This window comes from Aegilops tauschii, chromosome 7 (assembly GCF_002575655.3).
Source record: "Aegilops tauschii subsp. strangulata cultivar AL8/78 chromosome 7, Aet v6.0, whole genome shotgun sequence".
Lineage (NCBI taxonomy): Eukaryota > Viridiplantae > Streptophyta > Magnoliopsida > Poales > Poaceae > Aegilops > Aegilops tauschii.
This window is the reverse complement of record NC_053041.3, coordinates 513953594-513971998: the sequence shown is the minus strand read 5'-3', so window position 1 is coordinate 513971998 and position 18405 is coordinate 513953594. Positions and strand designations below refer to the sequence as shown.

Here is an 18405-nt window from a genome sequence, read left to right as displayed (position 1 = left end):
TTTGGTGGACACGTGGGCCAGGCAGGGAGCGACGGACGACGGCCTAATGTAAATTTAGTACCACCTCGAATATGTTTTAAATTCAAACTGAAAGCGTAAATTCATGAAAAGAAGCGTATTGTGACGATGAACCCGACAAAGTCAATCCGTGCTTTATTATTTGGGAAAGATATGTAATCAGAAAAAAATTAATAGGTCTTTAACAATGCACGAGCATTCTACTAAAATGTTTAGTTGAAATGCAAGAATTGGAGATTCTTATACAGGGGAAATTAGATCTAATTCCTTTTTTTGACAGACAATGGTCTGTCTAAGTCATGGCGTACGTGGCCGTCAGACCAGAGACCAGATTCAGGTCTTTGGTTGGTTGTTAAGCTTCGTCGAACTGTCCACGGGAGCAAAGATGACTTGCGGTTTACTGCTCCCGTGCTCCGCTGATCTGCTGCGAGTTCCTTTCCCTTTCGTTTCCCCGCTCCCTCCAGTCCGCAGCTACCAGCGAAGCGGCAGAGTCCAGCGAGAGCACCAACTCCCAGCCCCAGATCTCCCACCGCCACCGACCGCCGATGAGCCCAGCCGCCGCCGCATCCACCTAGCCGGACACGCGCCCCGCCCTAATGTCGTCGTCGGCGGGCGACGCCGAGGCCGATCCCCTCGGCGGCGCCTCCCCGGCCGGCCGCGTGCTCGGCCGCGCCCTCGACAAGGTCATCAAGCACTCCTCCTGGCGCAAGCACTCCGCGCTCGTCTCCGCCTGCAAGTCCGCCATCGACCTCCTCTCCGCCGCCGCCCCGGCCCCGGCCCCCGAGCCGTCCGCCTCGCCCATCCCCGGCCTCCCCGCCCCCGTCGCCGAGGCCGCGCTCCAGGCGCTCCTCCTCGCCCTCGATCCCGGCTCCCCCAAGGTCGCCGAGCCGGCCCTCGAGTGCGTCGCCAGCCTCCTCTCTCTCCGCCTCCTCCTCGGCGACGTCGCCCCGGCCGACCCCTCGCCGGTCTCCAGGCTCTTCGCCGCGGTCCTCTCCTGCGGCGGCCTCGGCGACGACGCCCTCGAGCTAGCCGCGCTCCGCGTGCTCGTCGCCTTCGCGCGATGCCCCTCGGTCTCCGTCCGCGGGGAGTGCCTGGGCCAGATGGTGAAGGCGTGCTATAACTTGTACCTGGGGAGCGCCAGCGGCGGGAACCAGCTCTGCGCCAAGCTGGCGCTCGCGCAGGTGCTGGTCGTCGTGTTCGCGCGCGTGGAGGCGGATGCCATGGACGTCCGCGTGCGCACCGTCTCAGCTGCGGACATGATGGACCTCTCCGACCGGAGCCTCAACGACTCCAGCGTCGTGCAGGAGGCCCAGACGTTCATAAATGAGGCGATGGAGGGGAGCGACGCGCCAGAGGAGGCCGCCCATGTGCTGGCCGAGGGGGACAGAGGCGGGGAGGATGAGAGCATGAGCAGGATCAGGGAGGATGGACTGGCGTTGTTCAAAAACCTCTGCAAACTGTCAATGAAGTTCGCCACTCCGGATAACCCGGATGATCCAGTACTTCTCCGGGGGAAGGTGTTGTCACTTGAGCTACTTAGGATGGTCATCGACAACGCAGGGCCGTTCTGGAAGACAAATGAGAAGTATGCACACATAGCTATGCTTCTTCTGATTATATACACCAGAATTTATTGCATTCCCTCTTTCCATAAATATTATTGTTCCAGTGAGTCTTAACATGCCAAAATGATAGGGGTAGGGGAGAGAGGTTAAAATGGATGATGGAGCAAACTTTACTTGCCAACAGCGAGTGCTAAAAAAACCAGGAGAGTAGCGTGTCATTTTTTCTATATAGATGACATCTGCGCGTGTTGTTTCTGTGTAATCTGCTCGATCAATGCTATTAGGGGTGTCAAAAAACGGTTCTAATCCAACCCGTGAAAACCACTTGTCATTTTTTACTGACTCTGCCATGCCGTATGAGGTTAACGAAAGAAAATGACCGCAGCACTAATCGGCGATTTTTTCACTGTTCGTGTTCAAATCATGGTTGAACACTCCTAACTGCCATATGGGTTGGTCACATGAGGATTTTTCTGATGGAGGAACCATTGGTACTTGTTTCATGAATTTGGTTGTGTTTGGAACTTTGGATGATGTGTTTGTTTCTCTAGATCATCGAGGAATTCATGAACATGCTAAATGTTAGAACTATTGATATTTGATTTATGTTCCTTTGTACTAGAGCCTGAACCTCATGTTAGTGTCAGCCTGTATTGCAGTAATTTCTAATTCAATTCGTTGTGGTTCTCCCAGCAAAGAATGCATACAAAAAGGTCGTTAAGGACACCAAGCAGGTCGATGAGAACTGAGAAGCGAATATCAGAGCTACATAGCCTATGCATTGATAACAGTCAGTGATGGAGCGAGTTTGATGATGCCACTTGGCAGTTGGAACTAACACAATAATCAGTACTGCTGATTTATAATCTAAAATTTAGTATTTGTTCGTACTGAAATGTTTCATCTAATCACACACCAAAATTTCTATAATGGAAGCTGGTTGAGTCATTTGATCATTCCAAATTGAATTGAGCGCGGGGTTCACTAGAAAGGGCATCCTACTAATATCACTGTTTTTTCTTCTGCTTGTTCAGGTATCTTGAAGCAATCAAGCAGTACCTTTGTTTATCCTTGTTGAAGAACAGTGCCATGTCAGCAATGAGTGTTTTCCAGCTTTTGTGCTCCATTTTTATGGGTCTTCTGTTAAGGTTTAGATCTGGTTTGAAGGAGGAAATTGGAATATTTTTTCCTATGCTTGTCCTAAGGGTTCTTGAAAATGTTCTTCAGCCTAGCTTTTTGCAAAAAATGACAGTTCTAAACTTTCTGGAGAAGATTTGTAAAGAACCTCAGGTTATTATTGATATCTTTGTGAACTATGATTGTGACGTCGACGCACCGAACATTTTTGAAAGGTACGCTAGCTTTATTCTTGATGAAGATTTGCGTTGGTTAATAAGATTCATTTGTATTCTTACGTTCTTATCAAATATAGTGAACAGTCTATACAAAGGGTACAGTATACAGTTCTAGATGTGCAATTTCTACTGGAAAAAAAATGGCGTTCTCTTTCTAATTTCACAGCAAAGCAATTTAATTCCATCGCTGTTTACAGGATTGTGAATGGACTACTTAAGACGGCTTTAGGTGTCCCTGATGGATCAACAACGACACTAACTGTTGCACAAGACCAAACATTTCGAATTGAATCTGTCAAGTGCCTTGCAACTGTTATCAAATCAATGGGTTCATGGATGGACCAGCAGCTGAGAATTGGTGAAGTTCTCCCTATAAATTCTGAAGTACTAAGTTCAGTGGACAATCATAATATGCATAATGGAGAAGAAGGGACAGGAATGGATTATGATCTGCAATCTGAGTCTAGTAGCTCTGACGTATCTGATTCTTCTTCAGTTGAGCAACGACGTGCTTACAAAATAGAACTTCAGGTGTAAATGATTGCCTACTTTTAACTGTTTCTATTTCTTGAGGTAGAAACTATTTCTTTTAAAGGATTACTGACAGACCTATGTTTCCTTCTGCAGAAAGGAATTGCCTTGTTTAACAGAAAACCTTCCAAAGGTATTGACTTTCTCATTCGAAGCAAGAAGTTAGGCCAGTCCCCGGAAGATGTGGCTTCTTTCTTGATAAACACTGCTGGCTTAAATGCAACAATGGTTGGAGACTATTTGGGTGAAAGAGACGAGTTTCCTCTCAAGGTCATGCATGCCTATGTGGATGCACTAAACTTTAAAGGGTTGGATTTCGGTGAGGCAATTAGATTCTTTCTGCGAGGTTTCAGGTTACCAGGGGAAGCACAGAAGATTGACAGGATAATGGAAAAATTTGCTGAACGCTTCTGTAAATGCAACCCAAATGTTTTTACCAGTGCAGATACCGCTTATATTCTTGCTTATTCCGTGATCTTGCTAAACACTGATGCTCACAGTGTCATGGTGAAGGATAAGGCAAGTCAAATCTGCCTATGTTATCATCTGGGAATGGCGCACATGTAATAATGGTGATTTTTTGTGTGCAGATGTCTAAGGCTGATTTTATGCGCAATAACCGGGGAATTGATGATGGGAAGGATTTACCTGAAGCTTACTTAAGTACATTGTACGACCAAATTGTTAGCAATGAGATCAAAATGAGTGCTGATTCTTCAGCTGCACAAACCAAGCAAACCAACAGCGTAAGTAAGCTTCTAGGCTTAGACAACATTATGAACCTTGTCAATTGGGGACTGACAGAAGACAAGGCACACGGCGCAAATGACTTGCTCATTAAGCACATACATGAGAAATTTAAAGCAAAGCATGGGAAATCAGAGTAAGATCAGCATATTTTCTCTTTGTTAGGATACTTATATGGTGAATGATACTTTATGAACTTAAGCTTGTGCATGCAGGTCTGTGTTTTATATTGTTGCTGATGCAACCATTTTAAGGTTCATGATGGAGGCCTGTTGGGCTCCTATGATGGCTGCGTTCAGTGTGACACTAGACCAAAGTGATGACAAGGCTGCTACATCACAGTGTTTAATTGGATTAAGATCGGCAGTGCATGTCACCTCTGTTATGTGCCTGCAGACACAGAGAGATGCCTTTTTGACTTCCATAGCCAAATTCACATCCCTCCATTCTGCTGCAGATATGAAACAGAAGAATGTCGACGCTGTTAAGGTAGGATGTCAATGAAAGCATATTGCTTTTGTGAAATTTATTAAATGTTTCTTTATCTAATCAGTTCTTCAAAACTAGGCATATTTTTTTTGAGGACCACGAGTGAATTACTCAGTGGTTAGGTTACATTCTGACACCATGATCTTATGGATCTTCAAAACTAGGCATATTTGATCCTATGGATCTTTGGATCATATATATTCTAGCTTGTTACTTGCAAATTCTTACTTCTGCCACTCTCCTTGTGTGCAAACTGGTTGCACCAGCTTATACAAATTTCATATCTTGCATATTGTTTGGTGTTTAATGTAATTATATAATCTACTGTCCTTTTGCCCCTTTTGGTGTTTCAGTGCTCTCCTTGAAAGCGAAAAGTACAAACTTAAAACACAGTGAGGGTCAGAATTGCAACCACCCACTGCTCACCTACAAATAGTGCTGCTGCAGGATTTTTGTGACTGATTTTTAGTGAGCATAATAAAACTTCTGACATTGAGCATATTGGAGTTTGAACCGTCTGAAAAGTGATTTTTATGGTTATGTTCTTGATGTTATTTTGAAAAAATGATTACCATTAAATATGCCAATTTTTGTTGAACAATCCTTATTTTGGGAGGGTATACTCAATGTTGGTGATAGAAGTCCCTTTTTTGTTCTTGATATACTTCACCGGTAAGCAGCTAGACATATCTGACGTTTCAAAGTGGCTGAATGATGTATTTACTTGATTTTTTTCTCAACAGGCTATAATTTCTATCGCAATCGAAGATGGAAATTACTTGCAGGAAGCTTGGGAGCACGTGCTAACATGTTTATCACGGTTTGAACATTTACATTTGCTTGGAGAAGGGGTACCTACTGATGCTTCATTTCTGACAGTGCCTATGGTTGAGTCAGAAGGAAAAAATCAGATGTCTACTTCTGTTCTACCTTCAAAGAGAGCCAATGCTCTTCAGAATCCTGCCGTGATGGCTGCTGTTAGAGGGGGTTCTTATGATAGCACTGTTGCAAAAACCAGTGCCTCAGCATTGGTTACTCCTGAACAGATCAATAATTTCATATCAAACATAAATTTGCTGGACCAGATAGGCATTGTTGAGTTGAATCATATATTTGCCCATAGTCAAAGGTTAAACAGTGATGCCATTGTTGCTTTTGTGAAAGCTCTTTGCAAGGTCTCAATGACTGAGTTGCAGTCTCCGTCAGATCCTCGTATCTTCTGCCTTACAAAAATAGTAGAGATTGCGTAAGAAAATTCTTGAGATCCACACATAAAACCAACAGTTTTAAGTAGCATACAATAACCATGACTCAGTATATCTTAGCTAGTCTAATTCTGGATTTTGTTTGTGCAGGCATTACAATATCAACCGCATACGTTTGGTGTGGTCTCGAATTTGGAAAGTTCTATCAGAATTTTTTGTGTCTGTTGGATTATTAGAAAATCTTTCTGTTGCAATGTTCGTAATGGACTCTCTAAGGCAGCTAGCAATGAAGTTTTTGGAAAGAGAGGAACTGGCAAACTATAACTTTCAAAATGAGTTCCTTCAACCCTTCGTGGTTGTTATGCAGAAGAGTAATGTTCCAGAAGTGCGTGAGCTAATTGTTCGATGTGTCTCACAGATGGTCCTAAGTCGAGTTAACAACATAAAATCTGGCTGGAAGGGTGTTTTTACGGTATGTATTGTTTCATTGGTTAATTTTAGTTTACTTCGAGTGCCTTGGATAAGTTCACATCTGGAGTTAGTGTGGTCAGTCCATGAAAAATAAAGCTAGCATATGTTATTCATTGTTTTTTATTTGTCAATATCCAGGTTTTTACTTCTGCTGCGGTTGATGATACGAAGAGTACTGTCCTAGTGGCATTTGGGACTATGGAAAGAATTGTCCGTGACTACTTTCGATACATAACCGAGACAGATGCCACAACATTTACAGATTGTGTCCAATGTCTTATTGCATTTACAAGTAGCCAATTTAATAGCGAGGCCAGTCTCAATGCTATTGCATTTCTCCGGTTCTGTGCTGTTAAACTTGCCGACGAAGGATTTGTCTGTCAAGATAAGGGTGCCGATGGACCCAGGAATTCAGACATGTCAGAAGGAAATGCCATTGTGAACAAGAATGATTATGTTTCCTTCTGGGTTCCTCTCCTTGAAGGTACAGCACTACTTCATTTGCGGAAGTGCTAGTTACTTATGTATGCAGTGTGAACCTTGTTAGATGAAAAATATGAAAACATAGAGGATTTTAAGATAAATTGATAAATATTTATTTTTTTTCCTTTTGGTTTTCTTGCCTTTTCAGGTTTAGCCAGATTGACAACTGATCCAAGGCTGACCATTGGGAAAAGTGCTGTAGGAGTGCTTTTTGATATTCTGAAGGATCATGGGCACCTCTTTTCTCAGTCCTTTTGGACCAGTATATTAGAGTCTGTTGTTTATCCTCTGTTTAGCAATCAAAGGTCTAGGGTCAATGATCAGACCTTAACATCGAACGGCGCCGAGGGTGATTTTTCAACTCTTGAAACGCAAACATTGGCAGTGAAATCTCTAGTGGGTTTATTTGTTGATTTCTTTGACGTGATGCGGCCAGAACTTGCAAGAGTTGCATCTATTGTCGCATATTTTATCAGAAGTCCCTATAAACATTCTGCTACCATCGGTGTATCTGCTTTGCTACGGTTGGCGGAGGGAGTTGGCAGTAAACTTTCCAAGGAGGAATGGAAAGATGTTCTTCTCTGCTTCAAAGAATCATCAACACAAACCTTTATTGTGTTCTCTAAAATTGTAAGGATGATGCAAGACATCGACATTCCAGATAGAATGGAATCTTATTCGGAAGCTGATCACTATTCAGATCATGAAATTTATAGTAATGATGAAGACGAAGCTAATATGGAGACAACTTCTTACGCCATTGTCAAACTGAAAAATCATATGGCCCTAATACTCTTAATCGTTCAGGTACTTGCTTTTTGTTAATTAAATTGGACCAATGTACATTATCTTGCCTAGATCTATGGGAACCAGCGCCTATTTTTTTTTAATATATAAATGAGACAACTGTGAGCCAACTGTGGAGTCCTAGAACCGAATGCAGGCGGCCTTGTCTTCCACTCGTGCACCTAGCCAACTGAGCAACACTGTTCTCATGTACATTATCTTGCTAAGACACTCATACTCGTGTATGCTTTAATTTTGATTTAGAGATCCTTTTTGGATGGTAAAATGCAAAAACATATAAGGACCTATTTGATCGTTTACACAGTTTGGCTCTGGGCATCTACTCCCTCCGTTCCATACACTAAAACCACGACAAGTAATATGGAACGGAGGGAGTAGGTTAGATGGACTGGAATAGGCTTGACTCATTTTCTGCACAGGTGTCTTAGAATCCGGAAGCCTTAGTAGCTAGTGCCTAGTTGGTTTTCTCCTCAATTAGACACCGTCTTTTTAGAATAATGAGTTGTTAGGACAAAGAGAGGAGATTGTTAAGATAATAGGGGGTTCTGAGGATCAATGAATAGAGTGATTTCCCATTTCCCCCAAGGCACCCTTCTAAACCAAACTAGGTCCAAGTGCCTCTATGGCTCTATGGGACAGTTTGGTTCTACCTTAGAGAGGTTATTGTGCCAGTTCTTGTGTTGAAGTAAGCTCTGAAGCCTTATCAAATACTATCTTCCTTTACTGGGTAATACCTAACATCTTGTGCTGTAGTGATCCCGACAATCAAGTCTTTTTCTCTTCCATTCTTCCCACGCCATACTCAGTTTTTTCCTTGTACACAGGGCATTATTAAATTGTACGAGGAGCAGGGAAAATATCTTCATGCTGAGCACATTAGCATTCTTTTGGAGATGATATCAAGTATTGCAACTCATGCAAGTGAAGTGAGCTCAGACTCTTCGTTACATATGAAATTCCATAAAGCATGTTCCCTTCTGGAGGCATCTGAGCCAGCAGTTGTCCATTTCGAGAACGAGACATACCAAAGCTACCTCAAGCTTCTCCAAGCTGTGCTCCATGGGTATCCATTCTTATCGGAAGACATGGACATAGAATCACGACTACTTGATGCCTGTGAGAAAATACTGCGGACATATCTAAAGTGCACCGGGAATGGACCATCTGATGAAGCTTCTCATGGCAATCAAACTTTACATTGCATAGTGCCACTGGGCGCTGCCAAGCAAGAGGAGCTGTCTGCTAGGACCCCCTTGGTTCTTCTAGCGATGCAGTTACTGCATAACCTAGAGAAAAATTCATTTAGGAGAGTACTGCCCCGCTTTTTCCCACTGTTGATTGATCTGATTCGCTGCGAGCATAGCTCTGGAGATGTTCAACACGCGCTGTACAAAATCTTCAAATCATCAATAGGCCCTATGATAGAAGTATAATGGCACATTCCTGTCCTGCTAGGCGCACAATTTTGTGACAACATTCTGACATCCTGAATGAGCCCTTCCTTCAGGATCCTGGAGTTCAAGGTCAAGATTCTCCCTAGTTCTAACCACTTCCATATTGTGCTACACATATGTTATCAACAACTCTGATCTGCGTATGTCCTAACTTTTGCAGTGCATATTACTAGTCCAAATATCAGGTATATAGAGGAAAATACATTTTGCCTACATTCACTTCAGCCAATGAGCTCTATCATCTGAACATGTGGCCAGACAGAGGACCATTCCTGATGACTTGGTACTCTTTTGAGCCTGGTATGCGCTGAGGTAATTTCTCATGACCCTGTAATGCAGAAGGGTTTCGTGTGCGCCCATTCCATCGATAGCGTCACCTTGAACTGGGGGCAAAGTGTATATAGTAACACGAGCCACGGCATCAGCCGTGTTACTAGAGAAAACCATTTGAAGTATGATTGCTTTTGTAATATCCTGTTTTTCTTATGATTTGATCCACAATAGGTTGTGTTTGTAATTCTTTTTGTTAATATATAAACATAGTGCAGTGTTCATGTAAACGGATGAAATGTTACAGTGGTTAGCTGTTGTTTAGGCAGATGAGTTATGAGGACCTTGGCACACGGATGCCTTGGAGGACACACAAAAATATGTTGCGAACCTAAAAATTTCCCAACTCTGCCAAATCCTTGTACTCCCTCCGTTCACAAATGTAAGATGTTTTGGATATTTCAATATGGACTACATACGGACCGAAATGAGTGAACAAACACACTAAAACGTGTTTATATATCCAATTTTTTAAAAAAGTTAGAACATCTTATATTTGTGAACAGAGGGAGTATTATGTAAGCTATCAAAGTACTCCCTTCGTTTTTGTTTACTCCACATATTAGCTTTGACGTAAGTCAAACTATATAAAGTTTGATCAAGTTTATAGAAAACAATCTAAACATCCACAATAACAAATATACATGATATGGAAATATATTCAATGGTGATTCTAATGGTATTGATTTGGTATTGTTGATGTTAATTTTTTTTTGTATAAACCTGATCAAAGTTTACAAAGTATTTGACTCAAAACAAAGCTAATATGCGAAGTAAATAAAAATGAAGGAAGACAATCAATCTTTGGATTTGAAATCACTGCTTCACCATTGCGTCTGAAATCACCCCATGTACTTATTGTTGGCCATAATTTTAAAAGGATATGCTGCAGCGTAGTGAGAGAAATATAAAAATCCCCATGCATATGCGTTGCTTTAACACTGCATATGGTAAACGTGCTTAATTAATGACATTGCAACACTATCTCTTTGATCATCCATTTGAGGATGCACTTAATAAAGCAGATAATTCACCTGGATGCACTTTCGGGCCAAAACTGGGTGATATAAGGTGCAAGTAAACCACGGTGAAAATAAACATTTTTATTTCAATACTTTTTCAGGAGGTAAGCTGTTTGTTGAGAGCATTTGAATTTGAACCATGTAGACAACTGCAATTCTTCCATGCGTTGCAACTTGCAACGAATCATATTATTTTTACAGGGTAGAATTGGCCTTATTTAATTACACGGTGATGTAACTGGTATACAAGTTCAGTTTAGGGATAATAATTTACACAGCCAACAGAAAAGACACTATGACACTGAAAGACCTATACCACCACATTCACACATGATACGAGAAGGACGAGAATGGATATACACAGCATGAACCAGACGCGACCGAAAGAATTGAACTGTTCTAAGATTTGAACCCTACATGAGCTACTGCTACTATACACAGGTTGGATGCCCGAACTCCTTTTCCGGCATCCAGTTTGGTCCCAGGCACAGACCACCAGCTATCAGAATTCCTGCAGGGGATGGAGAATGTACAAGACACTGAACAGAGCAAGAGTGGCTTCATTTTCCAGCTCTTGCTCTGTGCTTCCCGCCCCATCCAACAGGGCGGCTTAACATTCACATTATAAGTGTTGCAAGTAACCATGGATAAGGACAACCTGAAATAGAGTGAGAAAAAATATAATTCAGCCCAGGCAGCACTTCAAGTAAAAGGGCTAGCTAATGGCAATGTTAAGATCAATGTAATTACCAACCTTTAAGAATGAAAAAGAAGACAGTTTGCAAGAAAAGAAGCACGCCGCCCAATTAGCAGTACTGCTGTTCTTAGTCCTGCTGCAGACTAGAGGGTACCTGCAACAAGGCAGGCTGGATGTCACAACAGCCTGACAGGCAGGAACTGTAGTTACAGTTTGACCAAGGCTAACGCACCTCCAATTTGTCACCGGCATCCCTTTTGTCATCCCGACATTTGTTCGGAGACATTGTTTGGTGGGAACTGTTGCACGCGAGCAGGGAGCAAGAGCTGTTGCTGAGGGCGTGGAGCTCCTGTTTCCACAAAAGAGGCATGTGTTAGAACTTTGAAGAATACAACGTAGTTGTGTGCAAGACATTGTCAACCATCACCAACTGACTTCTTACCTGGAGGATATTGTTGCTGAACCGCTGATGCACGCGCATTTGCAGCATTTTGATTCGATAGTGGGAGAAGGTGACCTGGCACATAGCCAGGTGAATAAGAATGATCACTTGGCACAGGTTGGCCAAACTGCCCATACGGGTAAACCGCTGGGCCTACTGTTCTGGGACCACCATATACCGGGACATACTGTTGTCCAACATATGGACCATAGGCATTCTACAAAGCTAAAAATATAATAAATTAGCAAAAGCAAAAATAATAGAACCAATATATAAAGTTATGGACGAGTTCTCAACCTGTGGATACAAGTATTCCGGTCCATACGTTGATGGCCTGCAATGACAACAACAACGGATTATTATTTGCTGCAGCCAGGCTGTTCAATTGGAAATAAGCAGATAGTCTAGCATGACAACATCATATAGACTGGCAATCCTGTAAAGCATAGAATTCCAGACTAGCTACAGCTTTAATCAGTGTGCCAGACAGCCTAACAGATCACATTGTTAGCTGTGCATGATCTTTGCCAACGATGCATCGAATGAATTGCTAACCTACCCATAAGGGGGATACACAAGAGCCTGCGAGTAGTTGTAGGGGGGTTGCTGATATGTTGGGCTTGGTACATACATGCCTCCTGGAACCGCCGCACCTCCATTGTATGGCATGATCGGCCCTATAGGTCCTATAATAACCACATTAAAAAGGAGGAAAACTATTACAATAATTGAATATACACACAAGAGCCTAAAAAAGGTAAAAGCATAAACCAGTAAGATAACTTAATAACTATATTTCTTTTGCTCGGTCCTGCCAAAGATAAATGTAGAACAAACTCATAAAATTTAAAATTTATAAGTGCAAACAGTTTATGAGTGTTCATTGACCAGGAGCAATATCTCAACATAAAATTTGGCCATTCTATTGGATGCGTGCTAGTCTGCCTATTTTGATCTTCCAAGAAAACTAATAAGTGGTACAATACAATAATTATTTTTCAAGCTAATTTAGCAAATGTTACAATCTCCTATTGTGAAAGTGCATTCTATCAGAAGCAAAGATCTTGTGTTTGCGTAAACTGTTTGTGTTTGTGTTTGTGTTTGTGTTTGTGATCATGAACATCTTTCATCGCAAGTTGTAAACTATGCAAAAGATGTCTGACTTGTGGGCAAAGAGTTCCTTATCCAAAAACCAATATGATTGTCCTACGCTTTCTACTACCCACCAACTCATGAGTAGTCCACTGTCTGTTACCTAATCTTCCCTTCATTCAAGTAATGCACTAAAGCTTCAGAAACATCTGGCATATGACTAGTAGCTCTCAAGCTTCTTTCTTTTATTTGTTTTAAATAACTCACATTTCTTTTCATAGTTGAGTCCATGACCATTTTTACAGTTTAGCCTTGTGACACTGAAGAACTGGGCATGGGACTACACATTAACTTCATGAGTAGTGACAAAAATCCTTTTATTCTCTTCTACCGTGAGTTACAAGGCAGCAGTTGAAACAAATAGGCATGCCCAAAAGTAAGACTCTGAAATGATAGAAAATGGGATGATTATGGCAACTCTAATACACTGGAAACAGGCATTGACTTTAAATTAAACCAGCTGGGCAAAATATTAAGCTGCAGGAAAGAACTCAACACACATTTGGCAGTTCAAATAATTGTAATTGGGACAATAGAAAACCAGGTCAGAGACTGACCAAAAGGCACAGCTGGTCCAGGTCGCCCCAGGATGGCAAGATTACAGTTGGCACGCCGCCCGTCAATTACCGGATAGGGATCCATGCAGGCCATCCTCGCCGAATCTGGATCCCGGAAGGTCACCTGTACGCATGTCCACACAAAATTTAACATCATGAAACAGGTTTCCAATAATTTCCTTCCCCAAAACGAAATTGCTTCCGCATTCACTTCAAATAGTTCCGCAATTCATGATGAAACTCCTAAATTTTAGTCAAATTTAGAGGCCTAAAAACTTCCCAAGCAGCTAAAATATGCTTTAACACAGACACCCCAGGTCTCATGAAAAACAAAGCTTGTCAATCAATCCCCGTGCCAGAGTCAAATTATATCCCTGTTACCGCCCCAAAGCAGCCAGCTCCCCGAGCTTGCTCTACTATTATTAGTACCGCAAAACTCCCAAATTCACAAGCCTTCCAAGCCGATCACCGCCGTTCGAGGCCACAAACCTCCCCAATTGAACCCCAGACCTCTGATCCCCACAAACCACCGGCCAAAAAACCACAAAGCTCCAGCTCGAAAATCACACCCTCCCCATGATCCCCACCCCGAAGAACACACAACAGGAAAGAAGAAACAGAGTAAGGAAGAAGAAGCGTGCTCACGAATCCGTATCCCTTGGACCTCCCGGTGGCGCGGTCGGTGATGACGACGGCCTCGAGGATGTCCCCGTAGGCCTCGAAGTGCGCGCGCAGGCCCTCGCTCCGCGTCTCCCACGCCAGGCCCCCCACGAACACCTTGGTGTACGTCGTGTCCCCGTAGGGCCCGCTCAGGTAGTGCAGCGCCGGCGTCCCGCCACCCCCGCCGCCCCCTCCCCCTCCGCCTCCTCCTCCTCCCCCCGCCATCACCGCCGGCGACCGCTGCGGCGTCATCATCCCAGGCGCATGCGCTCGCCGCAAACCCTAACCCTAGCTGAGCTGAGCGGAGCTAGCCGGCCGCGCTAACAGCCAGGCAGAAGCACGATGCGTGTCGTGTTAAGCAGCCACTGGGTAGTCGCTAGCGGCGTTATTATAGCGGTGGGTCTCGCGCGCTAATAATCCCGGAAGCGGTTAGTAAAATCAGGCGGGAGCGGGAGAGGGAGAGGAGAGGGGAAGGGAGAAGCCAGCCAAAGCCAGTGGGGAAGTTGGTGCGAGACGAAGCGGGGGGGATCACGCGCGGAGAGCAAGCGGACAAGGCCAACTGGGGGCGGCCGGTTTGGGCTTTTTGTGGATGGGACTCCCGGCGAAATGCCTCTCCACCCGCAATACGTTTGCCTACTCGGAGGACAAGGCCAATGCTACAATTCAAATTGTCAAACCCCTGCAACACCATCCTTATAAAAACAGTAACGACACAAGTCCTTGGGTGTATCGACGCCGTCTTTCTCCCGCACTCGCCGGGTCACGGCGTGAGCAAAGCTCGATGCCACCTCTTAGGCCTCTGCATCACTCTCTAAGCCAGCGGCCAGGAAGCCACCGGTTATAGCTGGAAGAAGCTAGCAACAGCGAGCTGGGAATCCGATCACCATCGTTTGTCCACGAGAAGAAAGTAGTGAGGAGTGCTGGACAACCATCCCAGATTCGTTCAGATAGAACGGCGAGGCCTAATCTCACTAGCTTCTCGACGAAATCGGAATTGATGGTGCTTCGTCGAACAGAGAAGAAGGCAGATGAGCAAAATACGAAAGGATGCTGTCGAAGACCACCTAGACTAAACATAGACAAAGATAAGACCATTTAGTCCTGACGAAAGCTCCACACGCACCGTTGCCAATCACACCTTTGGCGCCTCACCAACACCAATGAGACGCTAGAGTGAACCCTACTAAAGCTAGCCATTCCTAGAGCAACCCAAACTCCATGACCAATCCACAAACTATCGTTTCCCCACCTCTCCGCCAACGTCGGCTGTATGAGCATCAAAACGGCAAACCATGTTTAAGCTAAGTCAGTGTGGATCTAATTGATTGCTAAACTGAAGGAATGATCTTCGCTGAATATTCTTATTTTGAAGCAGTTGCCTAGCTCGGGAAACCCTAGTCGTCTGTCTTTTCCCCTAATGCGTGGTTATGGTGGTGTGCCTCCAGTACTACCATATTGTTCTTTTCATAAAAGAATACTATTGTTGTACAATTATTAAGTACACTAAGCATATGTACGCTGCGGCTTCGTCTTGCACGGAGCTTCGGTGGAGATGTCAAGTCATGCCTGACCGACAGGTGCTACGCTTGGTCATGCCTGGTCGGCAGGTGCTACGCACGACAGATCCTCCAAGGGCTTCAAGCTGTGTCGGCTGGTGATACGTGGCAGCATGGCGCTGAGGTGTATCAATGGCGACCGCGACGTGTACAGCTGTTTGCGCGCAGGGAGGAGGTGCCGTTAGGCGCCGTGGTGGCGTCGACGATAGCTGGACCGAGCAAGGTTGATGCATCAGTACAGTTCTGAAGATGGAGCGGTGGCAGTTGGCGGCGGCGGCCTCTGAGAGCACGCCGGACCAGTGTGTGCCCCAGCCCCGGCAAGTGGCTAGGTTGGGGTCTCAGGTCTTAGATGTTAGGCTTGGCTGCGATGTCTGTTTGGTATTAGGCCCAGGCTATCTGCGCCCCTTCATCAACTGGATAGGTGTAGTGACAGTTTCTTACTTAGACGGCGGCTTTAGTCTTACTGTTGTATGACTTTGTAAGGTCTTGTGAGAATAATTAATAAAGTGGCCGTATGCATCGCCCAGATGCAGAGGCCGGGGGTCATCCTCTTTTTCTAAAAAAAAAAAACTAAGCATATGTAGTTTCCCTTTAAAAAACTGAAATAATAGTCTTATAATCGTTTGTTAGAAAATCAACCACGCAGAGCGGAATACTACTCAATCCGTCCCATAATTAACATCTTACATTATGGATCGGAGGGACTACTCTGATCGTGATACAAAACTAAACATTGCAATCTTGCGAGCAGCACTATTAGCCTTTCGTTTGACCTTCGCAAAATTGAAATCATTCATATAGCAGATGGATGGTACCCAGCTTGAAGGACAAAACAGAAAACAGATGATGCATGCACCGGCGCCGTTCATGCTTATCCACAAGGACCACAGCAACCGAACTGTACGCGGACGCCTTGACCCAGACTCTTCCTCCCGCCAATTATTCTATCTATGTCCTGCCAAGCGCCATGTAGCACAGCAGCACGCAGATAGCGTCCCAGTTCAGTTCGCGAGGAGAGCCTTGCGTGCGACGCCTCCAAGGAACGCTTTGTTCCCATCATCTGGGACGTTTATTCTCGGAGCTGAGAATGAAAATTCGTGCAGGGCAGGAGCGATGCACGCATGTCAACTCTCCCGCGCAGGGCAGGTCGGGGAAAAGCGGGGGAGGGAGGCTCTGTTGCTGTCACACCACGGTCCGGGATCTGCCTTTTTCTTTCTCTTTTCATCCAGACAGTTTTGGCCGCAATAATTTGGACCGGGGGGAAGCAGACATGCGGTCACGTCTGACGCTGGCGGGTTGGCTGGCTTCAGTTGCTGCTACGGATCGGATCTTCTTCGGGGTTTTCACGGAAGGAAGGAAAGTAAACTGCCCCGGGCGGGCAAAATTTTGTGTTTTGACCTTTTTGTCAAAAATAAGCGAGATCTGACCCTTGCTCGATTTTTTTTTCGGGATTTGACCCTTTTGCTTCCGTCAGGGTTCATGGCGGTAGGCTTGTACAGGGTACCGTCATAGGGAGCGGCGGTAGGCTAACGGCGGCCGCCGTCAGCCAGCCATCGTGAGGCCACGTGGCGTAACGGTCATACCGACAGGACGGGGCGGTAGGCTAGCTAAGGCTACCGCCACAGGGCTCGGCGGTAGGGTCGTAGGTTGTGCCTCGACGGCCTTCGGTACTGTGACGAAGAAGACGTGACGCTTTGGCGGTAGGGTACCACAGCCTACCGCCAAAGGTCCTGGCGGTAGGCCGTCTGCTCCTACCGCCGTGCAGGCCGGCGGTAAGGTATGTGCCACTTATTCTCTAAACAGATTCTTGATCTTATCAATCACAAAAAAATTAAACATCACCACAAATATTGTTTGTAATTCAAAATAGGATGATCGCACACATTGTAGATAGCAAATTAACATTTCATAATAGGTTGAACATAGTTTGAAAGTAGCAATTCGACATCACCAACACAGCTTGAAAGTACCAAATAGACATCACTAGCATAGCATACAAGTTCTTGCTCACAACTAGTTGCACTAAACGACATGACCAACACGACCTATCACTTGCTCCTGCCCCTCTTAGCGGTACGCTCCTCGTTTCTCTTCGAGCGGGTTTCGTCCGGCTTCTTCGTGCGACGACGAGGAACCGGTTTCTGAAACGGGGATGGGCTCAAAACATCCTGGTGTGGATGAGATACCCTCTTCCCCTGGCTTGGCTGCGCCGGTGGAGGCCCGTCATCGTCGTACTCCTCCTCCTCCTCCTCTTCGTCCTCCTCCTTTTCGTCCTCCGTTTCTTCTTCGTCTTGCTGCTCAACAACGCGGGATGACGAGGCGACATGGGTAGAGGAAGCTCCGCCGGCGTGGCTCGATGAAGCAATGGCACACATGGACCCTCCATGAGCAGGATCATGGACGTTGGTCGCGCGAGCGCACCCAAGCATACCCACTATCTTACGACAAAGGGTGATGAACTTCTGCAATAGTAAACAACCAAAAACATAATAAGGATCAACTCAAGCTTCTGCAATAGTATAACATGGCTAAGTAAGCTCGATGTTACCTTCATCGTATCCCTCATCTTGGTGTTGGATTCCACGGTTCTGGCTTCATACGAAAGCGCGTTCAAGCCATCAATAATGCTTATGTTGAGCTCTGAAGACTACACATGTAAGTGAAGGAAATATGCCCTAGAGGCAATAATAAAGTTATTATTTATTTTCTTATATCATGATAAATGTTTATTATTCATGCTAGAATTGTATTAACTGGAAACTTGATACATGTGTGAATACATAGACAAACAGAGTGTCACTAGTATGCCTCTTCTTGACTAGCTCGTTGATCAAAGATGGTTATGTTTCCTAGCCATAGACATG

At 44.7% G+C, this 18405-nt stretch overlaps 2 protein-coding genes across 4 annotated transcripts; one reads left to right on the top strand and one right to left on the bottom strand.

Moving 5' to 3' along the window:
* The first annotated feature begins 405 nt into the window (after nt 1-405).
* LOC109736722 (brefeldin A-inhibited guanine nucleotide-exchange protein 1) lies at nt 406-9685 on the top strand. Of its 2 annotated transcripts, none has more exons than XM_020295934.4 (12): nt 406-1603; nt 2618-2935; nt 3136-3469; nt 3566-3988; nt 4060-4352; nt 4432-4705; nt 5449-5951; nt 6061-6382; nt 6520-6865; nt 7013-7671; nt 8496-9194; nt 9286-9685. In XM_020295934.4, exons 1-11 carry the CDS (start codon nt 615-617, stop codon nt 9102-9104), a joined length of 5070 nt encoding a protein of 1689 aa, XP_020151523.1. In that variant the 5' UTR covers nt 406-614; the 3' UTR covers nt 9105-9194; nt 9286-9685. The 2 variants fall into 2 exon arrangements, with proteins under 2 accessions (XP_020151523.1, XP_040250345.1); XM_040394411.3 differs by lacking the exon at nt 406-1603 and adding an exon at nt 2326-2522.
* A 923-nt stretch (nt 9686-10608) lies between these two features.
* LOC109736709 (uncharacterized) lies at nt 10609-14523 on the bottom strand. Of its 2 annotated transcripts, none has more exons than XM_020295925.4 (8): nt 13971-14523; nt 13326-13449; nt 12176-12302; nt 11914-11950; nt 11617-11833; nt 11407-11523; nt 11232-11317; nt 10609-11135 (listed from the first exon to the last, which is right to left on the bottom strand). In XM_020295925.4, exons 1-6 carry the CDS (start codon nt 14238-14240, stop codon nt 11435-11437), a joined length of 864 nt encoding a protein of 287 aa, XP_020151514.1. In that variant the 5' UTR covers nt 14241-14523; the 3' UTR covers nt 10609-11135; nt 11232-11317; nt 11407-11434. The 2 variants fall into 2 exon arrangements, with proteins under 2 accessions (XP_020151514.1, XP_020151509.1); XM_020295920.4 differs by having other exon boundaries at nt 11232-11328; nt 13971-14522.
* Between the last annotated feature and the right edge of the window lie 3882 nt (nt 14524-18405).